The sequence below is a fragment of the Purpureocillium lilacinum genome, assembly GCF_023168085.1.
Source record: "Purpureocillium lilacinum CBS 284.36 DNA, scaffold_1, whole genome shotgun sequence".
Lineage (NCBI taxonomy): Eukaryota > Fungi > Ascomycota > Sordariomycetes > Hypocreales > Ophiocordycipitaceae > Purpureocillium > Purpureocillium lilacinum.
The window spans coordinates 3,310,565-3,331,139 of NW_027072111.1; the positions used below are offsets into that span (position 1 = coordinate 3,310,565).

General features: G+C 58.5%; 7 protein-coding genes across 7 annotated transcripts; 4 read left to right on the forward strand and 3 right to left on the reverse strand.

The window, feature by feature from the left end:
• Nucleotides 1-1,147: 1,147 nt before the first annotated feature.
• On the reverse strand, nucleotides 1,148-1,938 carry PLICBS_000713 (uncharacterized protein; the record flags this gene model as incomplete). The annotated part of the gene is made up of 2 exons (XM_018318255.2): nucleotides 1,148-1,822; nucleotides 1,876-1,938. 2 exons carry the CDS (start codon nucleotides 1,936-1,938, stop codon nucleotides 1,148-1,150), a joined length of 738 nt encoding a protein of 245 aa, XP_018183780.2.
• Nucleotides 1,939-5,787: 3,849 nt separating this feature from the next.
• On the forward strand, nucleotides 5,788-6,510 carry PLICBS_000714 (uncharacterized protein; the record flags this gene model as incomplete). Its single annotated transcript, XM_065599653.1, has 2 exons — nucleotides 5,788-6,117; nucleotides 6,175-6,510. 2 exons carry the CDS (start codon nucleotides 5,788-5,790, stop codon nucleotides 6,508-6,510), a joined length of 666 nt encoding a protein of 221 aa, XP_065455725.1.
• Nucleotides 6,511-7,562: 1,052 nt separating this feature from the next.
• PLICBS_000715 (uncharacterized protein) lies at nucleotides 7,563-8,395 on the forward strand (the record flags this gene model as incomplete). Its single annotated transcript, XM_065599654.1, has 2 exons — nucleotides 7,563-7,913; nucleotides 7,970-8,395. The coding sequence occupies 2 exons, from the start codon at nucleotides 7,563-7,565 to the stop codon at nucleotides 8,393-8,395; spliced, it is 777 nt and encodes a 258-aa protein (XP_065455726.1).
• A 2,811-nt stretch (nucleotides 8,396-11,206) lies between these two features.
• Nucleotides 11,207-12,141, forward strand: PLICBS_000716 (uncharacterized protein; the record flags this gene model as incomplete). The annotated part of the gene is made up of 2 exons (XM_065599655.1): nucleotides 11,207-11,211; nucleotides 11,283-12,141. The coding sequence occupies 2 exons, from the start codon at nucleotides 11,207-11,209 to the stop codon at nucleotides 12,139-12,141; spliced, it is 864 nt and encodes a 287-aa protein (XP_065455727.1).
• Nucleotides 12,142-12,257: 116 nt separating this feature from the next.
• Nucleotides 12,258-14,989, reverse strand: PLICBS_000717 (uncharacterized protein; the record flags this gene model as incomplete). Its single annotated transcript, XM_018318252.2, has 7 exons — nucleotides 12,258-12,523; nucleotides 12,614-12,763; nucleotides 12,835-12,883; nucleotides 12,939-13,640; nucleotides 13,701-14,277; nucleotides 14,341-14,656; nucleotides 14,758-14,989. The coding sequence occupies 7 exons, from the start codon at nucleotides 14,987-14,989 to the stop codon at nucleotides 12,258-12,260; spliced, it is 2,292 nt and encodes a 763-aa protein (XP_018183777.1).
• Nucleotides 14,990-15,446: 457 nt separating this feature from the next.
• On the reverse strand, nucleotides 15,447-17,214 carry PLICBS_000718 (uncharacterized protein; the record flags this gene model as incomplete). Its single annotated transcript, XM_065599656.1, has 5 exons — nucleotides 15,447-15,536; nucleotides 15,595-16,396; nucleotides 16,453-16,649; nucleotides 16,705-17,148; nucleotides 17,212-17,214. 5 exons carry the CDS (start codon nucleotides 17,212-17,214, stop codon nucleotides 15,447-15,449), a joined length of 1,536 nt encoding a protein of 511 aa, XP_065455728.1.
• Nucleotides 17,215-18,072: 858 nt separating this feature from the next.
• Nucleotides 18,073-20,520, forward strand: PLICBS_000719 (uncharacterized protein; the record flags this gene model as incomplete). Its single annotated transcript, XM_018318250.2, has 2 exons — nucleotides 18,073-19,050; nucleotides 19,102-20,520. The coding sequence occupies 2 exons, from the start codon at nucleotides 18,073-18,075 to the stop codon at nucleotides 20,518-20,520; spliced, it is 2,397 nt and encodes a 798-aa protein (XP_018183775.2).
• Nucleotides 20,521-20,575: the final 55 nt, after the last annotated feature.

The following is a 20,575-nucleotide window of genomic DNA, read 5'->3' on the forward strand; positions in this document are numbered from 1 at the left end:
TAGCACCGCGCGATGGCACTGTCCGGCCACACACGGCAAGGTCGTGTCACCGCAGAGCCAAAGAGCCCGCCTCTTTAGGGGACAAGACTACAAAACACGGCCAGATAAATGTGACAGGGCACATGCAAGGACGTCCGGGGGTGAGACATGACGATGTAGTCCCAGCCTTTTGGCATGACAGGTTGCGCACATGCGTGTCGCCAGAGACACGCGATGTCACCCATGCCAGCCGTCCCGAGCTGGCCGAACAATGCCATCCTGGCTACGAAAGTACGGGAGCAGTACATGGCACGCGGACTTGCTGGTATGCGGAACTCTGCACTTTTTTAAGGGCCCGACATCGTGAGCACGCGGAGCGTCGTGCGCGTGGTTTGCTGTCTGCTTTGACATACGGAGGACCCGTGATGGCGCCTCGCAAAGCAGGTTCGCGTGCTCCATGTGTTCCGGACAAAGAACGCCCCCAGGTGGCAGCCGCAGCCATGGCTTTCTGAGACACATTCCAGGTAAACAAGGAAAAATTCCCGCGTTTCAGGAGCGCTGTTCCGCACCTGTTCGCGTCCTCGTGCCTGGCCCGGCGTTTTCGTTAGTCTGCGACGTCTCTGCGACCCGCGTTCCCTCTGAGACCCGACGCCGACTCGTCGGTGAGATGCTCTCCACCCTTTCACTTCCAATTCAGCTGCGGCCGTCTGGCGGGCTCTCCTCTTGGCTCCACGAGTAGAGCGAGATTAGAAGATTTCTGAGTGCTTCTCTCTGTCCAATTTGCAGCCAGACTCGGCCAACCCCGTATCCGTCCGCCTCAATGGGACGTAATGTTCCGTGACGCGATTCCTTGTCGTGGGCGTGGCTCCCGTGCTTGCATCTTTGAGCGGCCGATGTCTGCCTCCTTGCAGATGAGCACATACACATCATTTTGCGGCGGCAAGGCGGGGCTCGCGGCAGCTGCATGCGCAAGAGATGTCTGATGCTTGTCTTGCAACTGCAGCGGGAGTGGTTGTCTCGATAGTTTGTCAACCAGCGTGGCGACTTCTTCGCCCTGTCTGGGACTTTGTGTGTCGTGTTCAATCGGATCGTGGCCGGAGGACAAAGCTGTCTAGCGGATTTCCGCTGAGGTGTCGCCTCGAATAAGTTGTTTCGCCGAACGGCGCGCTCAGCCGCCGATTCTTGAAAGCGTTCTTAGACAGATGATGTCGCATGGGGGCGGCCGCCAGCGTGGCAGCTGTTGACACACCGTAGCGACCGCCATTTGCACTTGACATGCCATGCGCTCTTCGACCATGGCAAGGTCGCTCCCCTCGTCCTCCTCGCGTGGCACAAAATATACCTGTTCCAGGTTGGGCATGCGAAGGGCCAGCTGCTTAATCACCTCGACCGTCAGGCTCGCGGCCGTCATCGATCTGTATGTCTCGTCGATCCAGAACAGGGCGTCGCTGATGGCGACTCGGCGAACGCAGGCCAGCTCGCCTTGGTCACACATGGACATGCAAGTGTGAAACTGGGAATCTGCCGCCATGTAGCCATCCCGAGGTCCAAAGAAGAGAATGTCTCTGTCGGGGTTGAAGATGACCTGCCCAGGGCCGCGCGCGAAGCCAAAGGCGCAGCTGTAGCTCTTGAATGCCTCGGCGCGGGATTCGGCACACACATGAAGATTGACCGGGATAGGCGCGCCTGACGTACAACCGGTCGTACAGCCAAGAGGGCGGGCCGGCGCCTCGCGCAATGACGGCGACCCGGAGCCGCAGCGTATAGGAACGAGGCGTGAGTTTGGCAAGTTGAAATTCCAGATTTTGAGGCGCAGCTCGGGTGGAAGTTGAGTAAAGAGATGCTACGCGTGTTAGAGAAGCTCCGCCAAACTCGGGGGTGGTCATGTGCACTCACAAACTCGTTTGGGTTGACAGTAGCAGGCGGGCTAGACGCACATGCGCGACGTATCCGGTCCATGTTCTTCGGCGCGGGATGCGAGTCGTGTAGTCGTGTAGCACTGAGGCGTGGTGAGCGCGAGAAGATGCCCATGGCCTGTCGACGGCGGCAATGGGGTCGACGAGTGCAGTATCGGGACGCGGACGTCTCGTCCGAGCGGTACAGACGCGAGTCGCCAGTCCCAAGGGGCTGGATGGCAACCGTGTCGGCGTGCGTCGTACACAAATGGGGGTCGGACGGCCTTGTATGCGCTCGCGGAGCTCTGCTGTGGAGGGGTAGTTGGTTGACCGGCGTGGGCGGCACGAGACTAGGCGGGTGGGGGAGAGCTGTTATGTATACTACTCCGTAGGCCGTACCGGGGTGGGAAGCGAAAGAGGAAGTGCTGGTAGACTTCGAGATTCGTATGCGGCTTGTCCCACCGCGGTGACGGAATTGCCCTCGCCGACGCTACGAGATGGATCCAGATACGATGGCGGAAACGGCGTCCCCGAGGCGAGTCCTTCTCCTCGATGGCGGGAGACTTGGTCCGCACTCGCAGGCACCGTCTCGCCGACAAGAAGTAAACACTCGTCTGGCTGTGCTGGCGCGTGTACTCGGTTGGGGCTCCGTAAGGACAGGCAGGTGTGCAAAACTGGTCGGTACAAAGTAACTTGCGTGGCAGCAGGTGTGACTGCTGCACATCCCGACGACCTGGGACGTGGGAGGGTTGGATGGGTCTCACGCTCGCAGCCGGGCAGGGGTAGGTCGGGACTCAGTTCATGCCCATCCCATCCACCGTCCGGCGTCCCCAGCCGGACGAGAGGGTGAGCGCAGGCAACAAACGCCGGCCTCTGCCCGGGGGCGAATCGGCCTCGTCGGGGTCGCGGGGCGTGGCGGCTAAGGAGCCCAGGGCCAACTACCGCCCGCCGTATGCCGTGCATTGGCCATCGGTGGCTTGACGTTTTGTGTCCTGTTCTCGTATTCGAGCCAATGGGAGCAGATGCCCACGTCCGCATAACCAGTCGGTCTGGGGGTGCTGGATGAGACACGATGGGGCGCCGGAGCATTGCAGCGCAGATGCAGCAGCATTTCGTCGTTCGACAGAGGGCAGGCCGCGCAAGGGTTCTGCAAGACACCTAGTCGCAGGTGGGCGGGATCGACTCCCTCCCCTGGCGGGAGCTGTGCGAGCGCTCGCACGAAGCATGCCGCTGACCAGATAGTCACCTCACTTCATGCTTCGCACAAGTAGGCGGCGGGCGGCGGACGGCTAGCCAAGGGGGACCCCCAGGTTCCTGGTTGATGATCCACGGCCGGCCGGCGCTGCGACGCCCCCAGTCCCTGGGTCCATGCTGGCGAAAATTGTCGGCGACATGCGCCTCTCCCCGCAGTGAAACATCCAGCTCGTCATCTGGCTCGCTCGGAAGTCTGCAGAACGTCCCGACTCTGTGGGGTTGCCGCAGCTAGGAACAGCGGCCAGCATTGCCGTGCAGCGAGTGGCTTCGGAAAGCTGCCGGGCCTTCGGCTGTCAGTATCCCCGAGCTTGCTGTACCACGGTCGGCGTTGCCCTCCTGCCTGCCTGCCTGCCTGCTTGCGAGCCGCAGACGCAGGAGCGTGCGCCTGTGCGAGCATACTAGGGAGTGTGCGACCCTAGCATCCCAGCCGATGCGGCAGACGCTACCCCAGGGTGTAGCGCTGCAGCGCCGTGTCTCGAACCCGAGCTGACAGCTCAAAAGGACGCCGTCCACCTGTCAAGGCCACACTATGCTCCAGCGGGCGCCGATCGGAACTTAACTCATGCAAGACGTCGATGCCCGACTGTGTCGGAAAGAGAACGCCGGGCGCCGGTCAGGTCGCCGTCGTCGTCGTCGCTGTCCACGTCCCGTTCTTCCGCCTCAAGAGTCAAGCCCATCATGCCAACCCGGACCGACCCAGAGAACACCAGAGATCGATAGCACCCGGCCCTCCTCCAGGTATTTGAAATATGCCCACTCCGCCGGATCCCCGCGTTCATCGTGCGTACTTTGTACGTATTGGCAATTGCCGGCCTCCGTTGAGGCTTGACGTGAGCCCCTGGGCGGTGGGCCGTCCGGTCGACAGCCGTCTGCAGGTGGTCACACATACGCAGTGTCGCCATAGCTCCCGCTGTCAATGACGACTGTGGCCGCGCGCGGGGGGCATGGTGGTTACGGGGACCCAGGCAGCTGGGATTACTGATCTCCGAGACTCTGGGGCACATGTTGGGCATGGCGGTGTTGTAGACGTAAACCTACATAGGTGCGGAGTGCGAGCTCCGCCGTGCGGCGCTTCTGAGCAGAAGCAATCAACATGCCGGTGATGTCCTGGCTCTTTTGACCAAGACACCACGTGGTTCGGGGCTGCGTGTGGTGCCGCCCGCGCGAGATCGCCGCGTCGTTCGTGTCATGCTCCCTTCGAGACGAGACGATGCGTGACACGCTGCGCCCTGGGTCGTTATCGAGCCGGCGGTTTGAGCATCTCCGGTCGCCGGTCAAGGAAAACCAACAAGATGACACGGCAAGCCAGGGTCCAGGGCCTATTCGTCGAAACCTCGCAATTCGCGCAGCGATAAAAAGAGAATAATGAGCAAACAGACATGTAAGTCGTCGGCGACGGGCTTGGCCCGAAGATTGTCGGCGTTGCACGGGCCAGGCTGGCGGGGGCTGGTGCGCTCGGGGTTCAACGGCCAGCCAACGTGATCGGGCAGCTCGCGAGGACGGAGGGCCTGACTGTGTCTGTGGAGGGAGAAGAGAAGTGTCCCTGTCAGCCGCCATGTGATCCGTCACGTGGGACGGTGCTTGCTGAGCGCCGACTGGAAGCACGACATTGCAATGTGCACGATAACACTTGGGACAGTAGGTACGTATGTACATCAGGGACTACCCTGGAAGGTTGCCTCGTCTGGGTACCTCGCCTCGTCTACGAGCGTGGAGCGCGACGTAAAGAAGGAACTTGCATGGTACTCTGCACATTTCAACGTTGCGACGTGCTACTTCTCTTTCCTACAGTGGGAGGTGCCGGTCTTGCTATCGTAGGTAAAACCCTCAGGAAGGTACGAGGTACAGAGTGCTCCGTGCGGATAGCCGAGAAACCCACCGCACGAAATAGAGAAGGAGCGCCTGGAGTCTGGACGAGAGGAGCAGGCCCGGCAGGAGCGAGCGATATTAAGTGTGCGCTAAATGCTGCCCTGGGATGACCAGAGACAGAATCTGGAGACAGAGACCATCACCGCAAAACAGCACCGGCCACCCACAGTCCCACACGGGCACCCCTACCATATCCTGTTCGTTCACAGGCGAACAAGCAAGCCTTCGGCGCTTCGCCTGGCCTCGAAACTCAATGCCGGGGGGTTGATGCTATTTGTGGCCGGCCCCGTCAGCCTGATTGGCCGCAGCTGCCCGGCACAAGCGCCATGGCACACCCCCGACACCACGCACGGCTGCCCTGCCTGCAGGCCGCCAGCCAATCCGGGAACTGCCCAACGTCAAGTCCGCGAGAGCCTCACTGCGCCGTCGCTGCAGCCATCTGCGCCGTCTGCCAACTCCCAGACCCAGCGCGCCTATCGTGCATGGGCGCCTCGACGCTCCCTTTTCCATTGGCTCATTGGAAGTGACGAACTTGGCCTCGCGGGCTGCAATCAGCTTCACAGATGAGTGTCATGGACGGCCTTGAGCCTATAATTCCGCTTCCTCCCCTCGAACAGACCAGAGTTCCAACGCATTGATTGACTTGCTTCATTTTCTTAGTTCTTTTCCTTCTTCTCAAGTGCTCTCGTTTTTGCAACCTGGGTCCTGTGGACTCGGTTCAATATTTCTTGTCGTTGCCTGCTATTTCTGTACATTTGCCAACTATACACACTGCACACCAGGACCAAGCATGTCTTCCAGCTTGAAGAACGAGGTCACCGTCTCCGATTTTGAGGGCGATGGCCGGGACCTCCGCACTCGGGTCAAGGCCCGTATCGTCGGCGTCATACACGCTTTGCGGGTTGCCATGACGTTGCTTGCCCTGCTTTCAGGCATCACCATCCTCGGTCTCTCCGCCAACTCGCTAGCCGTATACAAGAACACGCACGTACCAGACGACTATTTGCTCGCACTCTGGCCGCATCAATTTGACTTGCGGCCAACCACGGCACTAATTGCGGGCAGTGCTATTGTCGTTGTTGCAAACGCCGTGTCTCTGCTTGCCAGCAAGACCACATCTGTAAGAACATCGTCAAGATCTGTCGCCACATTTCGAGACTGACCGGTGACCCCATAGGTGCGAAACCGCGTTGGCGCTCACTCGTCTGTCAGCCTTGCAGCTCCCGTCATCGGTTTCATCGCAGCGCTGGTCGCAATGTCCCTCTTCTACGCCGTCAACGCCTCAACCACGGTCGACACAGTCCAGAGCTGGACATGCCGGTGGAAGCAGGTCGGCATGTCGATGCAACCTCATTTCGGATCGCTGTGCAGGCAGAGCGAGGCAGCCTTGGTCCTGGCCATCCTGCTGGTCCCGCTGGAGCTGTGCGTGCTGGTGACTGCGTGCTTCCAAATGCTTCTAGAGCGCAAGTTCAGTGCGGCGCTGCGTGGTGGCAGCAGCCCGGCGATGTCCTGAGGTTGTGCCGTACCTCACTAACGGTCGACGGACCAGGCCTGGATGGCTACCATTTGTCTGCCATACTTGGGGCAGCGAGAGTCGAGGCGACGACTTGTACATGTCCAAGTGTCCGAGTCCTGTTACGTTGTACAGTAATTGCGAGAAGTAGCAGGTATTCGAGTTTAAGAGCAAGGGCCAGCCTTTTGCGGCCAGTACCAGCTGTAGCCACCAAGACACAGCAGTTGCAGCAACGCCCACGTTTTCGGTGTCGTGCTGCCTCATCCTCTAACTGGAGACTTGTAAGCGCGGGGCTGAAAATGGCCTGCCTGTCACTTCGTATAGCTGCGTTAGCCAGCTTGTTTCATGCTGTGCGATGGTGACGCAGTGCGGCGCCAACAGGACCAGTTCGTGTCGCCGCCGATGGAGCGTGCACCCCTACTTCACACTCAGCAAGGAAGAGGAAGGGCCAAGAACGAAATCCTGTTTCGGGCTGAATTGCCCCGAGCTTTCTGTGCAGGCCATCAAGAGACGCGGGAGCACGGCATCATACGAAGGCGGGCGTCGGGCGCCCCTGGCGAAGCCTCGGGCACGGATCACCCTGAGATATAATGTATGAGGCGCAGTCGTCGGCGCTCCCTTTGTGTTACAGAGACGGTGACATTTCTCTCACCTAGCAACAGGCATGATTAATACGGCACCCGGCTTTCGAGCCCTGGTGCCCCTTGTCGAGGGACGGCATGCCGTTGGCGGGCCCTCTGTTTGGCAACCCGGGGAGTGGCTCACTCAGAGACTGTCGACGGAAACGGTCTTCGACCGAGTCGCATGTCACACCTTTAGTGCATCCCTTTGGCTAATCCAACGAACATTCTGTCTTGTTTCGAAAAGGCTCCTTCTTGGATGTAGGGCATACGCGTACCGTCGCCCGCGCGTGGCCGTGGCCCGTTCCTGACAGGTTTTTATTAGATCACTGACGTGTGAAAGGCACGCTTGGGCTTGGCCTCAAGTATCACTCGACAGGATCAGAGCAAGGAGTATCTGGCATCATTAGCATCAGCGCAGCGGGCTCAACCATGATCCGGACTGGCACGCCAGTCCACAGCCGGTCGGCGTCGCCAGCCGTTATGGGTGTACCGCTGTCGCGCAAGCCTTTGCCGCGCAATCCTCCGGCGAGGCCGCCGCCGCCGCCGAGTATCTCGCTCATGGAGCGGCGTATCGGCACCGATTTGAGTAGGCCGAGTCTCGAGCCGCTGGTGGAGAGGGAGGCGAACAGGTTCATCACAGAGCCTCGCATTCCCCAGATAGGAGATGCGACGGGACCGAGCAGGCAGGCTTCGCCTCTGGCACACAAAGCTTCAGGATCGCCGAAAGACCAAATACGCGCGCAAGCCATAGTTCTGGCCGAGGTCAGGACCAACGTCATGGTATGTTGTTGAATCGCGCCCGCGAAAAACTTCGAGACGACTAAGAAGGCGTCTAGGTCACCAACGAGTACACATTCATCACAGAGCTCTCGACGCACTTGTCAATACGGTACGGTCGACCGGTCACCTCCATAGTCGTGACGCTGCAACATAGCATCTGCATGCTATTCGGGGGCTCGTTCGAACCAGCGTACACGATAACCGTGAGTGCGCTGCCGGGCCAGATGCAGATGACGTCGAACAAGCGCAACGTCGCGCTCCTTCAAGCACACCTGTTTCAGGCGCTGCGCGTGCCTCCCAAGCGCGGATTCGTGCGCTTCGCTCCGGTGACAGACGACTGCTCTGGCTGGGGCGGCAAGACGGTGGCAGGGCAGATCGCCGAGGCAATGGGCACGGCAGTCAAGGGTCCAGGGAGGGAGCAAGGAAACGAAGCGGGGAGAGGTGGCTTCAAGGTACAGTGCTCACCCACACCCGCTGGATGAGAAACTCACCTGCTCAACGTCGATACCTTAGTTGCGCGCAAAGACTTTGCGGCCCGCTGAACCGGAAGCCGCGACGAGATCGGGGACACTGACACCCATCCCGCCAGCGAGTCGGCAGGGTGTCTCGACGAAGGAGTCATCCAGTGCGACCCCAACAAGCAGGCCCACGGAGCCTGCAGAAGCGGCAGCGGCCCAAGAGAAGGCGGAGAAGAGAACGCTGGTCGATAAGTTGTTCCGTCGAAACCGCAAGTGGTGAGCTTCTCAAGGCGTATATATAGAGTTGGCCGGGGGTGGCAATGGGGAGATCATAGATGTTTAATGTATGAGCGGAGCTGTTCGGAAAGCGCGCGTTTGGTAGACAGGTCGCAATCTGTAATACTCGGTTCTCATCGGTACGGTATTCAACCGTAGTAAAAGGAGGCGGGCGAGATAAAAGGCATGGCAGAGGACTGTGATTCAATAGCACTGAGCGATGTGATGGTGGCCAGAGCATGCTCGGGGGTCTGCCAGGTGGTGTGCAGGAGAGAATGTCTGCTGGTGTATTGGATCGATTTGATGGACCCGACGGCCCAGGGAACGGTGGGTGATTCGGGCAACCTGGGTCGGTCTGCCATCTGAAGCTTCCAATCCAATTTAACTCTGAGGTGGCGGGGCGCGGGGCCAGGCTCCTCCCCAGGACGGCTCCTGTAAGGTACCGGTCGCATCCCTGTTTGGCGATGTGCCAGCAGTCAAGGTACCTAGGTACAGCGCCTTACCTACCTATCAGCCCAGGCAGGCCGGTGCCGTTGCGCCCGCGAGCTTACCTGAGGTTCAGGTTCCATCCCCGGTTCCAAGGCACCAGCACCACAGAGAGCACCTCAGACACCAGTGACCAGTGACCACCACCCGACCTCACCTCATTGCATCAGCCTCGTCCACCCGACCTCACCTCGCCTCACCTCACCAGCGTCCCGCACATGCGCAATCGCCACAACCAACCCGCCCCGAGCCTGGCCGACCTCCATCGCTAGACACCGCCGCTGCCATCTCGCTTTACAGCCCAGCTACTGGGCCGAGCACCTTGAAGCCGCCCTCCGGCCAAGGCCGACGAATTGAGCCTCGCCCTCCCGACTCCCTCCCTGCTCGACGTCCCCGTTCTCGCCCGCCGCCGCGACCCCCGTGACTCTCGCACCGTCGCCAACCGGCCCTTGCAGTCAGGGCAGCGACGCAATTGCCGACCTGCCGACGCCCGCCTCCCACGCAAAGGGACGAGCTTGGGCCCCGGTCTGCCCGATCCCGACTCGCATCGCCCGTGCCGCCAGCCCAGCCTTGCCCTCTCTCACTCTCACCCGGACCAGGGACGACGTCGAGCAACTTGGATGCTGAGGCGCGCCTCCCAAGGGGCCTCGCAACCAGACCATGGAGGTGAGTGGCGTCATTTGCCTCGTTTTGTTGCGTCTTCACGTTTTCGTTTTGGCCTCACCCCTCTCGCGCCCGCCTTCGTCGTCCTCGCCTTGCGTATCGTTGCGCTGCTTCTGCTGGTGGTGGTGGTGGTGGTGGTGGTGGTGGTGGTGTTGTTGTTGGTCCCGTCACGCCATGGAATTTCTCTCCCTCCCCTTCTCGTCTTGGGTGGGTGGTTGGACGTTGCACGGCATCCCCGACCAACCGACGCTTCTGTCACCAGGCCTCTTTATCCACGCCTGGAGGTCTTGCCCTTGCTCGCTCCCTTGCGCCCCGGATCAAAGGAGGCGCGCGAGGCTCTTGCCGTTGCTTTCACATGCGTCATCCCGGAGTAGACGAATGGCCAGGTCCGGCTCGTCACAGTCAGTCACTACACACAGCCAGAGCGTCTCCGTCAGTACGGGCCAGCGACTTACCTGCTCCCTGTGTCACCTACAGCACGGTCTACCCTCGGTGCCAGCGTCGAGCTCGCTCTGCATGAGCCAAGGCTCCAGCTCTCGCTCCCGAGATATTACTCGCCAATTGCCAGGCACGTATCCGCCGTCTGCCACTGGCCCATGGCATTGTGCTCGGGCCCAGCTGGGGGTTAGAGAGGCAGCACAAACATAAGAGCGCCTGGAAATGCCGCTCGCGAGCCCACGCTGCTGCCATGGCAATCTTCGTGAGACTGTGGCGGCATCGACGATGGCTGCGGCGGCCGTGATTGACTGGCGACGCCCAGTTCCCAGCCCCATGCTGAGGTGAACTGGACATACGGCACGCGACGAGGCCCTCAGGCCTCCACGTGGCATGGCACAGCATCGCGTGGCGACGGACTGAACACGGCGCCTCTCTGCAACGTCCTGCGTTGTGCCCCAAACGCCTCGCCGTCGGTGGTCTCATCTGCGTCTTCACTGCTTTTCCTTCCAGTTGCCACTGCCCGTCCTTTTTGCACCTGTCGAGGAGCCGTTGTGGTCGTCTCCTGTGGAGCTCTTCTCTCTCATGACTCTCAACCCTCCGATCCGCAGCGAGTTGCTGGCGGAGTTGGGCAATGATCCCAACGTGATTCCCCATTCTCGAATTGGCACAATGAGCCCAGCCGCGCTAAATCTCCGACGTATTCAGCAGCAGACCGGAACGAGGGCCTCGGCCAAAGATGCCGGCAAACCCGCTGACCCTTCAGCGACCCAGCCTGCTAAGGGCAAACCGCGGTTGCTGCTCATGGGCCAAAGAAGGTGAGTTAGTCCAGCTCTGGGCTGTCACTCATGGCTCATATCTTACTCACAACGCGACAGGAGCGGCAAATCGTCCATCTCAAGTGTGGTATTCCACAAACTTCCTCCCAATGAAACGCTGTTTCTTGAGTCGACGGCTCGTATACAAAAGGATTCCATGGCGTGAGTTTCCCTCTGTTGCTCCTTTCAGGTGCACCGAAATGCCCCGAATTCTTGATGTTAACATGGCTCAGGTCTTTCATGGATTTCCAAGTATGGGACTTTCCCGGCCAAATCGACGTTTTCGAAAACTCAGACTTTGACATGGATGCAATCTTCGGGGAGATTGGCGCCCTTATTTGGGTGATTGACGCCCAAGACGACTACCTAGAGGCTGTCGCCCGCCTCAACTCCACCATTCTTGCACTGCAAGGACACTACCCCAACATAAACATCGAGGTGTTCATCCACAAGGTGGACGGCCTCTCTGACGACTACAAGCTCGATATCCAACGTGACATCACTATTCGCATTCAAGACGAGCTTTCAGACAACGGGTTCGAAAATGCGCCCGTCACCTTTCACCTCACCTCCATCTACAACCACTCCATCTTTGAGGCCTTTAGCCGCGTCATCCAGAAACTCATCCCGCGTCTCGGCACACTTGAGTCCATGCTCACTAACCTCTGCCGCACGTGCCGGTTCGAGAAGGCCTACCTGTTTGACGTCCTGTCCAAGATCTACATCGCGACCGACAGTGCCACTGCGGACATGGCCAGCTACGAAATTTGCAGCGACTACATCGACGTCATCATCGATATCACCGAGGTGTACGGGACGTGGCAGCGCAGCGACGAGAGCCGCAAGAAGCTCGAGGCTGAGCCGTGGAACTCAAAGCTCGACGACCAGATCGGCTGCTCCACGGCCGAGAGCTGTCTCGTCTTGCATGACAGCAACAAGCCCATCATGCTTCGTGAGGTAGACCGCTATCTCGCCCTCGTGGCAATCATGAAGGACGACTCGTATGACCGGATGCCGTTGGTCAATATGAATGTCGAGGCCGTGGTGGAAGGCCTAACGGAGTTCTTTGACATCACGAAACCGAGGAAGTGAGCCACAATTTTTCACGCCATTTGGCTGGACTACACGCGCAAAGCAAGGCGCAAGGCCATGTAAATTACTTTCGAAGCGTTATATTGAATGATACGAGGATCACGAGTTCCGTTCCGCTATGTCGGCGACATTGAAAAGGTGCGCCATGTCGTGCGGTTGCTTCCCAAGAAACATATCCTCGCGGGAACCTCGCCTCTCAGGTCGCTCTTGTCGTGCACTTCCATTCGTACCGGCTTCATGTGATGCTCCTCCGGCAAGCGGTATAGCTGGAAGTCTGCCCACGGGACAGCGGGTATGTCAGCCGTGCCGCCAGCGCCGAAGTCACTGTAAGGCAGCGAGCCCGACTGAATGGGCACAGAAGCGACGATTGGGGTGTTGTTGTCTACATCGCAAACAAGATTGAGCAGAGCGTACGGTCAGTTAGGGGCAAAGAGGGATGAGAGGTGTTGCGATTTTGTGGCTGCAGACGCACCTGGTTCGCTACACGCGATTATGAGGGTCTCGTCGTTGAGGAATTTCAGATCGATGAGTTTTCGGTCCGCCAGGTCGATGGCGCAAGCCGTGGTTGGGCCATTGGTGCTGATGCCGTTGATGATCTCCAACTCGACACGGAAGACGTAGACTGGCGTGGCGGCGTGTAAGTCAGTGGTTTCACCAAATATAGGGCGTGTGCTCTGAACATATTGCACGTACCTTTTCCATTTGGTTCCTTGGTCGCCAGGGCCGCATAGGTCACTCCCCCCTGAGTATTGTTAGCCACATCGTCGTAAGCCCCAGGCGAGGATCTCCCAACGCACCTCGCCCGTACGACGCATTCGAAAGTCCATCTTGCCCACGGGCCGTCCGAGGGAGAGGGGAACGGGCTTCCCAAAGTGCACGCTGCGCTTTCCGGCTTCTGCGACGTCTCCGAATATCCGGTTTGACCAGTTTGTCATGTAGTTGACCAGGAAACTCACGTGCGGGAGTGCGCGCATGCTCGGCAGGCCGTCCTCGTGCTTAGTGAGCTGCTTGTCGAGCATGTCTAGGAGGCTAAGTCCGTCCTCGCAATGTTCCCAGTCGGCGGCGTAGTCCTCCCTGGTGATGTCGTCGAAGAAGATGTCAAGTGGGCTACCAGTGAGGTATGTCTCGATGTATGTGAGCACTTTGCATGTGTCCATGGTGGCTTCCTTCTCGGTAAGTTCATCGCTGCTTGAGCTGGCCAGGCGGTCGATCTGGAAGCGAAGCCAGGTGGAAAACGCAGTAAAGTGCTCGAGCTCATCCATGACGTGGTTCAGGATTTTGTGGCCCACGAGTGTCAGGCAGCCGACGATATCGAGAATTCTGCTAATCTGAGTGGCAGAAAACCCAATATCGTCGCGATTCTTGTGAAAGAGGGCGAGACCGCGCAATCTGCTGAGTATGATGGCACAGCGCTCCAAGGCTGGAATAAGATTTTCGTGGACCAGGCCGCGAAGGTTCTCGAGCCCGGACACGACAGCTTTGTCCCAGCGCTTGTGCCCCTGTCATGAGAGAGTCAGTCGCTAGCTAGAGAGGCGGTGCAGGGCAGCAGCCAGACTCACACGTTCCGCGAGGCTGTCCACCAACCACTCTCGGACAGGCTTGTAGACATGGCCAGTCACCACTGTGTGATATAGTGCCGGAACAATGTTCTTGGGGCCGGCTTGCATCTCCTCCAAGTCGCCCTGTACACTTCGCAGAAAACGGCTTGGCAATTCTTTGGCATTTTTCCATTCAACCAACATGTGCAGCTGCGTCTGTTTGAGATACCTCAGAAGAGTCTGCAGCATGGTCAACTTTGACGTCAACAGGTATAAGTTGATGGGAGACGAGGATATGAATGGTAGGTCCATGGGCACGAGATGCAGCTCGTCAGGGTCAGAAGCTGCCGGGGCGAGGATAAGAGCCTGAGTTGATACTTCGGGATGCGACGCATGATCAATCATGATGCTCGTGTAGGACGGGTTCGGCGATGGACATTGGAAGCCTCCAATGCAGAAGGAGTCATGTATGCTCAGCTGGAGTTTGCCCTCGCTGGTGCCGACAACCAAGACGTTGACCCGGTCATATTCCTCCTTTTTGGGCGCTTGAAACAAGAACTCGATGCCCGTTCGCAAGGTGAACACCGTAGCGTCGTCGCTGTAAGGACTGTCAGTAGGTCTTAACCATCGCGGCCTTACTGGCTTCGAGGGGAGGCCCTACTCTGCACCTGCGCTGCCAGAGGGCAAAGGGCTGATTTTGGGCAGCGCCGTCTCGACCTCTAAGAATGTGAGCTCTTTAGGCAGGTCGACAGGGAGGTCAGGCCCGTTTTCGCTCCAGTCCTTGCCGAGCTCATCCGTGAGTCGGCTGGAAGCCAATTTCGAGGCATCACTGTTGGAGCTGACACTATTCGTCCAACCGATATGGGTGATGGTCGGACCAGCCTCGGCGCAGACGGGGATGTGATGGGCGACCTTGTTGTTCTCCAGTCCCATCAACCGCACGACGCCATCCGTCCAGCCCACAGCCAGAAATTGCCCTGGAATGGGTTGTCGTCAGCTGCCGAAAGCATACGGGAGGAAAAGAAAGGAATTGCTGCCGGAAAGGGCCACCTGATTCCAAGGAGAGGGGCTGACGAACCATCTGGTTTCCATGTCACCGCCACGGCTTCAGGGACCTTCTTGCCGGGCAGTCCGACCTGATGAATCCTGGATACGACCTGACCAGGCGGCCTGTAAATGAGCAGATTCCTCCCACTGCTGTCCCACGTCGCGGCGAGGTCGAGCGTGGGGCAGCCCGCTGGGAGACCGCTCGGCGCCCTGGACTCGAACTCGGTCTCACTGATGAGCGAGAGCTCCAGTGGCTGGGCCATATCGATGGCCAACACTTGGTGCCGTGAGGCTCGGAGGCGTGACCATAACACCGAATGTGTTTGGTAGTACAATTCAAGGGCAATAAGTTTCACTTGCTAACGTGGTCACCCACAGTGGCGCGTAGAAGGGAAAGCGTGTCGGTTCGAGGCGGGCGTCCACCAAAATGCAATAGGCCGCAACGTGCCAGAATTCACTGTTCGCACGGTACGCGATCTGGTTCGTCAACGGGACCCTGACACAACGCAGCTACATGACTGCACTTCTATTTAAGCTCCCAGGCATAAAATCGGCCTCCGGCCTCAGCAGCGATGTAGCTTGCTTTGGGTTGGGTTGCTCGACTCGTCACTTCGTGCCACATGTCATTGCACAGCCGTCCCGGCTGCCAGGACGTCTCCCTTGCTAAACCACATTTTGAATGCCTACTCCGCAAGTCGCTCCCAGTCCGTCTATCTGATCCTACTCAATGGAAAAGTTGTCGGCGGCCGACTTGATCTCCTTGGAAAAGGTCACCTCCTCGTTCTCCTCCAACAACGACACCGTGGTAACCTAAGGATGTCAGAGTTAGCTCAAGAGCTGTGCGACAGCTGTCCGGGGGTATGCTCACATCAACGTCGACGTACGGCGTCGTCTTGTTGAATCGGACAGTCATGGGGAAGAAGTCGTTCTCGTCACCACTCTCCGCCTCAAATTCGAAGGATCCGTTGGGGTTCTCGTCGTCCACGGCGCCAACGTTCCACTCCAACATGTCTCCGGAGACTTCATACGCGGCGTCGAAGCTGGATACCACCGGCTCGCTGCCTGCGTACGGGATAACGACGCTCACATCCCTCAATGCATCCCCACCAGTCAGCTCGTACTCGACTGTGATGTTGTACTTGTCCGAGTCCTTGTTGATCCACACAGTGAACGTGATCGGGCACGCGCTCGTGTCGTCAGTCTTGGGCGTTGCCCTCCAGCGGAGGACGCCGACAGCGTTATTCACAGGGAATCCCCGCGCGGTGTTGCTCATCTGGATGACCTTCGAGCCGTTGAAAAGGTTGCGGTCCACGTTTGGGTGGGTGCGGAATTGAGCTCCGTGCGAAGCGACCGCCCGAAGACCGAGCTTGATCTTGGTCAGGCTCGGATCAGACACGCGGAGAGTGAGATCTCCGCTGATGGCAAGCGAGTTGACGGCGCCCTCTCTCGAGAGCTTGGCGCTGATAGATTCGGAAACCGTGACGTGAATCGCATCCCGGTCGAGAGTCGACGACATGCGAGGCTCAATAGGCTCAGCCGCTGCCGGTGACGGGGTCACCAGAGGCGTGTCGTCCACCTCGCCGCCCATGTCGCCACGAACACGCTCGAACATGTCGCTGGTCTTGGACTTCTTGCCGAGCTGCATGCCTTTCGCCTTGGGCGCTGATGGCCTGTGCAATGAGATTAGCAGCTGTACCTGCGAGTTGGGATGACCACAAGGACGTACTTATTGTATGTCTTATTCTTCTCGGCCTCGTAGGAGTCGTAGGAATCGGCAGCGCTCGGTCGCGACGGTGGTTGATATGTAGGGTATACAGGAGTCCTCGGCATGCCGCCACGACCACTCCGCGCGGACTCCTTGCGCTGCATCTCCAGTTGCTTGGCCTTGCGTTTCCGCTCTTCGGTAGCTTCAAGCTCCTTGTTCTGTGGGAATTTGTGAGTGAACAGGCTTCACTCGTTTTCCATTGAATAAACTTACTCTGGCGATGATTTCTTGGATGCGCTCCTCGTGGCTCTCCATATCGAGAAACGTCTTGATCTGGCTCATCGTCAGGTTCTCGCGGTATCCGAGCGTCACCAGCTCGTCGAATGCGCTGAGAAGCTCGTAGGCGTTTCGTAGAATCTCCCTCTCGTCGAGAGTCTTGCAGGCGCTGGTGACCACCTGCGCAAACAGGTGCAGCGAGTCGATGTCCTGCAAGATGTTGGACTGGCGGTTGGTGATAAGAACCATGTAAAGCTCGTCAAGGGGTTGGTAAACGAAGCGGACATTGTCCTGCTCGACGGTCGTGTGCTGGGTGCCGCTGTCGGCCAGTTTCGGGAACGAGGCCAGCAGCGCCTCTATCCGCGATCGTGGCATCTCGCGGAACTGTCTCGAGAGGACAGCTTTCCCGCCGCGAGTGCAGATTGAAGCCGCGAGGACGACCTAGCTCGAGAGTTAGCTGCGCTGGCAGAGCAATTTATGGAGCGCCACGGCAGCGCTACGTACCATCTTGACCGGATTTGCCTGGCAATCGAGTAGTTGCGGTTTGTTGTCGTGCGCAACCCTTCAGGAGGTTTCGAGGGCAAGGTGTCCATCAATTGACGCCACGTCCCAGCCCACTTCAGGAGCTGGCTCGCGGCCCTGAGCGGATCAGTCAGCATGGAGTGCTGCGGCGGGACACGCATCGGGTCAACTGCGGCTGGATGTGCCCAGGCGCGCCAGGGGAGCCTGACCTGGTGAGCCTGAGGTACGTGCCCCGCCCCCATGGCCTTTGGCTCCGTGACTTCGCCCCCGGGCGCGTGCTAGACCTGTTTCGGCAAGGCGCGGGTCCGCGTCCAGCTTCATCATTTCGAGCAACGAAGGCTGGGCAGCGGTTCCGTTGAAGCTTTCATCACCATCCGAACAACAAAGCTTCCCAGAGCTCGTTGTGTCGCCAGCGAACTACCTCACACACCACCCCACGCCTCACTTTACTTTCCAGAGGCGTCTGTGACTGGAAAGTTATCAATACGAAAACTTCTGTTTGCGGAAGCTGTCGCGAAAACCGAGCCCAATGTCCCACATCACACGCCTCCGAACCTCCTTTCAAGAGTCGCCACACGCAGCGTAACGCCAAAGACGTTGCACCGGTCTCGCGCGCGGCTGAGTAGTCTCAACTCCCGTTAACGAGGCCCCAGCACACCAAGTTTTCCTGCAATCCTCAGCGGCATATACCTACCTTACGTGGCTGGCTCAAACACCTTAACCCACCAACGCGTCGTGGTCCCAACGACACATCGTCATATTTCGGCGCGCGTTCCCTCTACCAGACATCACACAGCTTACGGGCTAGCACTACCCACATCAGAACCGATCTCAGGTAGAAGAATGGCCGATATTCAGCTTGGTGAAGCGGAGCCAATACCGCAAGGCTCGTCGGACGCGGCTATCGTTTCCCTCCCTGACGAGGATCTGATCGATTACGACAGCGACGATGCTTCCCCAACTGTCGCCGTGGCCAAAAAGTCGTCGAATGAAGATACTCTGGCAGTCAACGCCCCGCACGAGGTTGTCGGAGACTCGAACTCGCCCGTTGCAAGTGGAATAGGCACAGAGCCTGCGCTTGCCGCCAACGGAACTCACATATCGCGCGATAATGAGGACGACGCAATGATGGACCAGGCGGCCATAGGCGAAGAAGACAGCCACGGCGAGAGCGATTCTGTTGCAGTTCGTGACGCCAAAGGTGGTGAAGAGGAGCAAGCAGATGTTCACGAGATCGACTACGACCATGATGACGTCGATTATCAGGCTTCCGACCACGACAGCGATCACAGTGCATCGGCCGCAACGGCGCCCCAGCCCCCCTCTCGTGCCGAGGGTATCCAAGACACGAGTGCAATTGGCATGCCTGAGCCCGAGGACCAGGCGGAACATTTCGAGATCGACTGGGAAGAGCCAGATGCAGATGGTGACGAAGAGGCCAGTGATGGCGCCGTGACACACTCTACGAGCGAGCAGCAAGCGACCGAACCTGCCGAGCCCGCCGATGCCGTGGAGAACGGTCCCTCAAGTGCTGCCGAAGGAAGCGTCGATGGCCACGACTATAACGAAACAAGTTCACACGAGCTGCTGGGCCAGGGGGCGCCTAAATCCGGGGAATTCCCTGAGATTCATGTTTGGTACAGGGGAGAGGAGTACCCTTTCTTTTCGCAGTCATCGGATGGCTTTTTTGGGCATGTTTCCATCCTTGACGAATCTATGGCCACCATTCTCAGCGAACTGCGCTCAATGCTGGACGATGAGATTGGCGAACAGGACGAGCTCGTTCTACAGGTCGATAAGCTTGGCCTTGAATTTGCCGAGGTATGTGCCATCCCTTAACTCTGCTATCAACATCTAACCTTTGTAATATAGTCATCGCCCAGTGCAGTCTTGTCTACCGTGACCTTACACAAGGTCCTAGATCTCATGGATTCGCTTGTCAAGAATGAAGATCCCGAGAGCTACACTCAGCTGTACACGTACCTCTTCACGAGACCTGACACCTTGAAGCGTTTCAAGTTCCTTCAAGACAGTGCCACTGTCGACAAGAAGGGGCTCGGAGATGTCCTTTACATCTTTCGTGCCCCTGCTGATGGAAGTCTTCCAGGTGTCGATGATGCAGAGGAGCTAGATAAGCAGGAAAGTTTGACTCAGGAGGGACTCGCTGGTAATGACGCCTTCGTGGGGGTAGTTGGAGAATTTGGCGAAGACTTTTTCGGTGCGGATGAAGTCACCAATCCGCAGGAGTTCGCTCCAGCAGCCGCCATGGGACATGGCACTGAAAAAGATATCGAGGCTGAAGAAGCCACCGGTGATCTGGCAACAACAGATATGATGGACGCTCCTCTGCCTGGTCACAATACCACCATCGATCTCGAAAGGGACCAGGGTCCCTTGACAGGTGTTTCTGGTGCCCACGCCACTGAATCCAAGGTCGAGGACCTCTTCGAAGCGCCGGAACTCGAAACGAGGGAAGCAAACGCCGTTGGCGCCCAGGCTCCGCATGTGGACGAGGACCTCATTGAATACACGGACGATAAGATTGAAACCGCAGGAGAGGACTCAATCACCGGCGACAGGGTCCTGCCGAATTGGCCCGAGGATTTCTCGACTACAAAGAGCGCAGGCTTGCAACAGGTCGGGTCGGCCGCCGTTGGTGGTGGCTTGGTCGATGACAATGCCGGAAACGACGACGCTATCATCCAAGTGAATGCGTTGCGTTCTGATGATGATCTCGGCGATTACAACGACCAGAATCCTAGCGAGAACAGCATCACAGGCATGAAGCCAGGCACTGCACAGGTCGCCGCTAACACGTTGGCTGCGCCCGGTAGTCGTGACACGACCGACGATGTGCACGCTGAACAAGTACCCAACGCTAGCGGCCTCAAAACCGCAGCTCGCCACATCCGCAGCACATCCGATATTAGCATCTCCTTTTCTGAGGCGGGTCCTGACCAAGTGCCTCCGGCACTTACGGAAGGTGCAAGCCCTTCCTTGCAGATATTTAACCTCGACGATGCTGCGGCATCTGGAACGGAGCTTCTGGAAACGGAGAGCGAAGCGGCAGCTCTTTTGGAAAGCGAAGTGCTGGACGCAGATTTGCCCAACGACCAGGATGACCTCTCCGAGATTGACTGGGCCGCCGAAGAGGACGATGGCGTTGGTGGCGGCCTTGACGAGGCACAAGCTACGGCTGTCAAACGTAGCCTCCCAGACGATGACGCATACGACGGCAACGGTACGTTCCATCATGTCTGGCAATTCTGGACCTTTGCTAATGGGAAATAGACGTCAAACGTCATCGACCGACATGAGATCCCGTGTTGTCACACTAACATGGGCT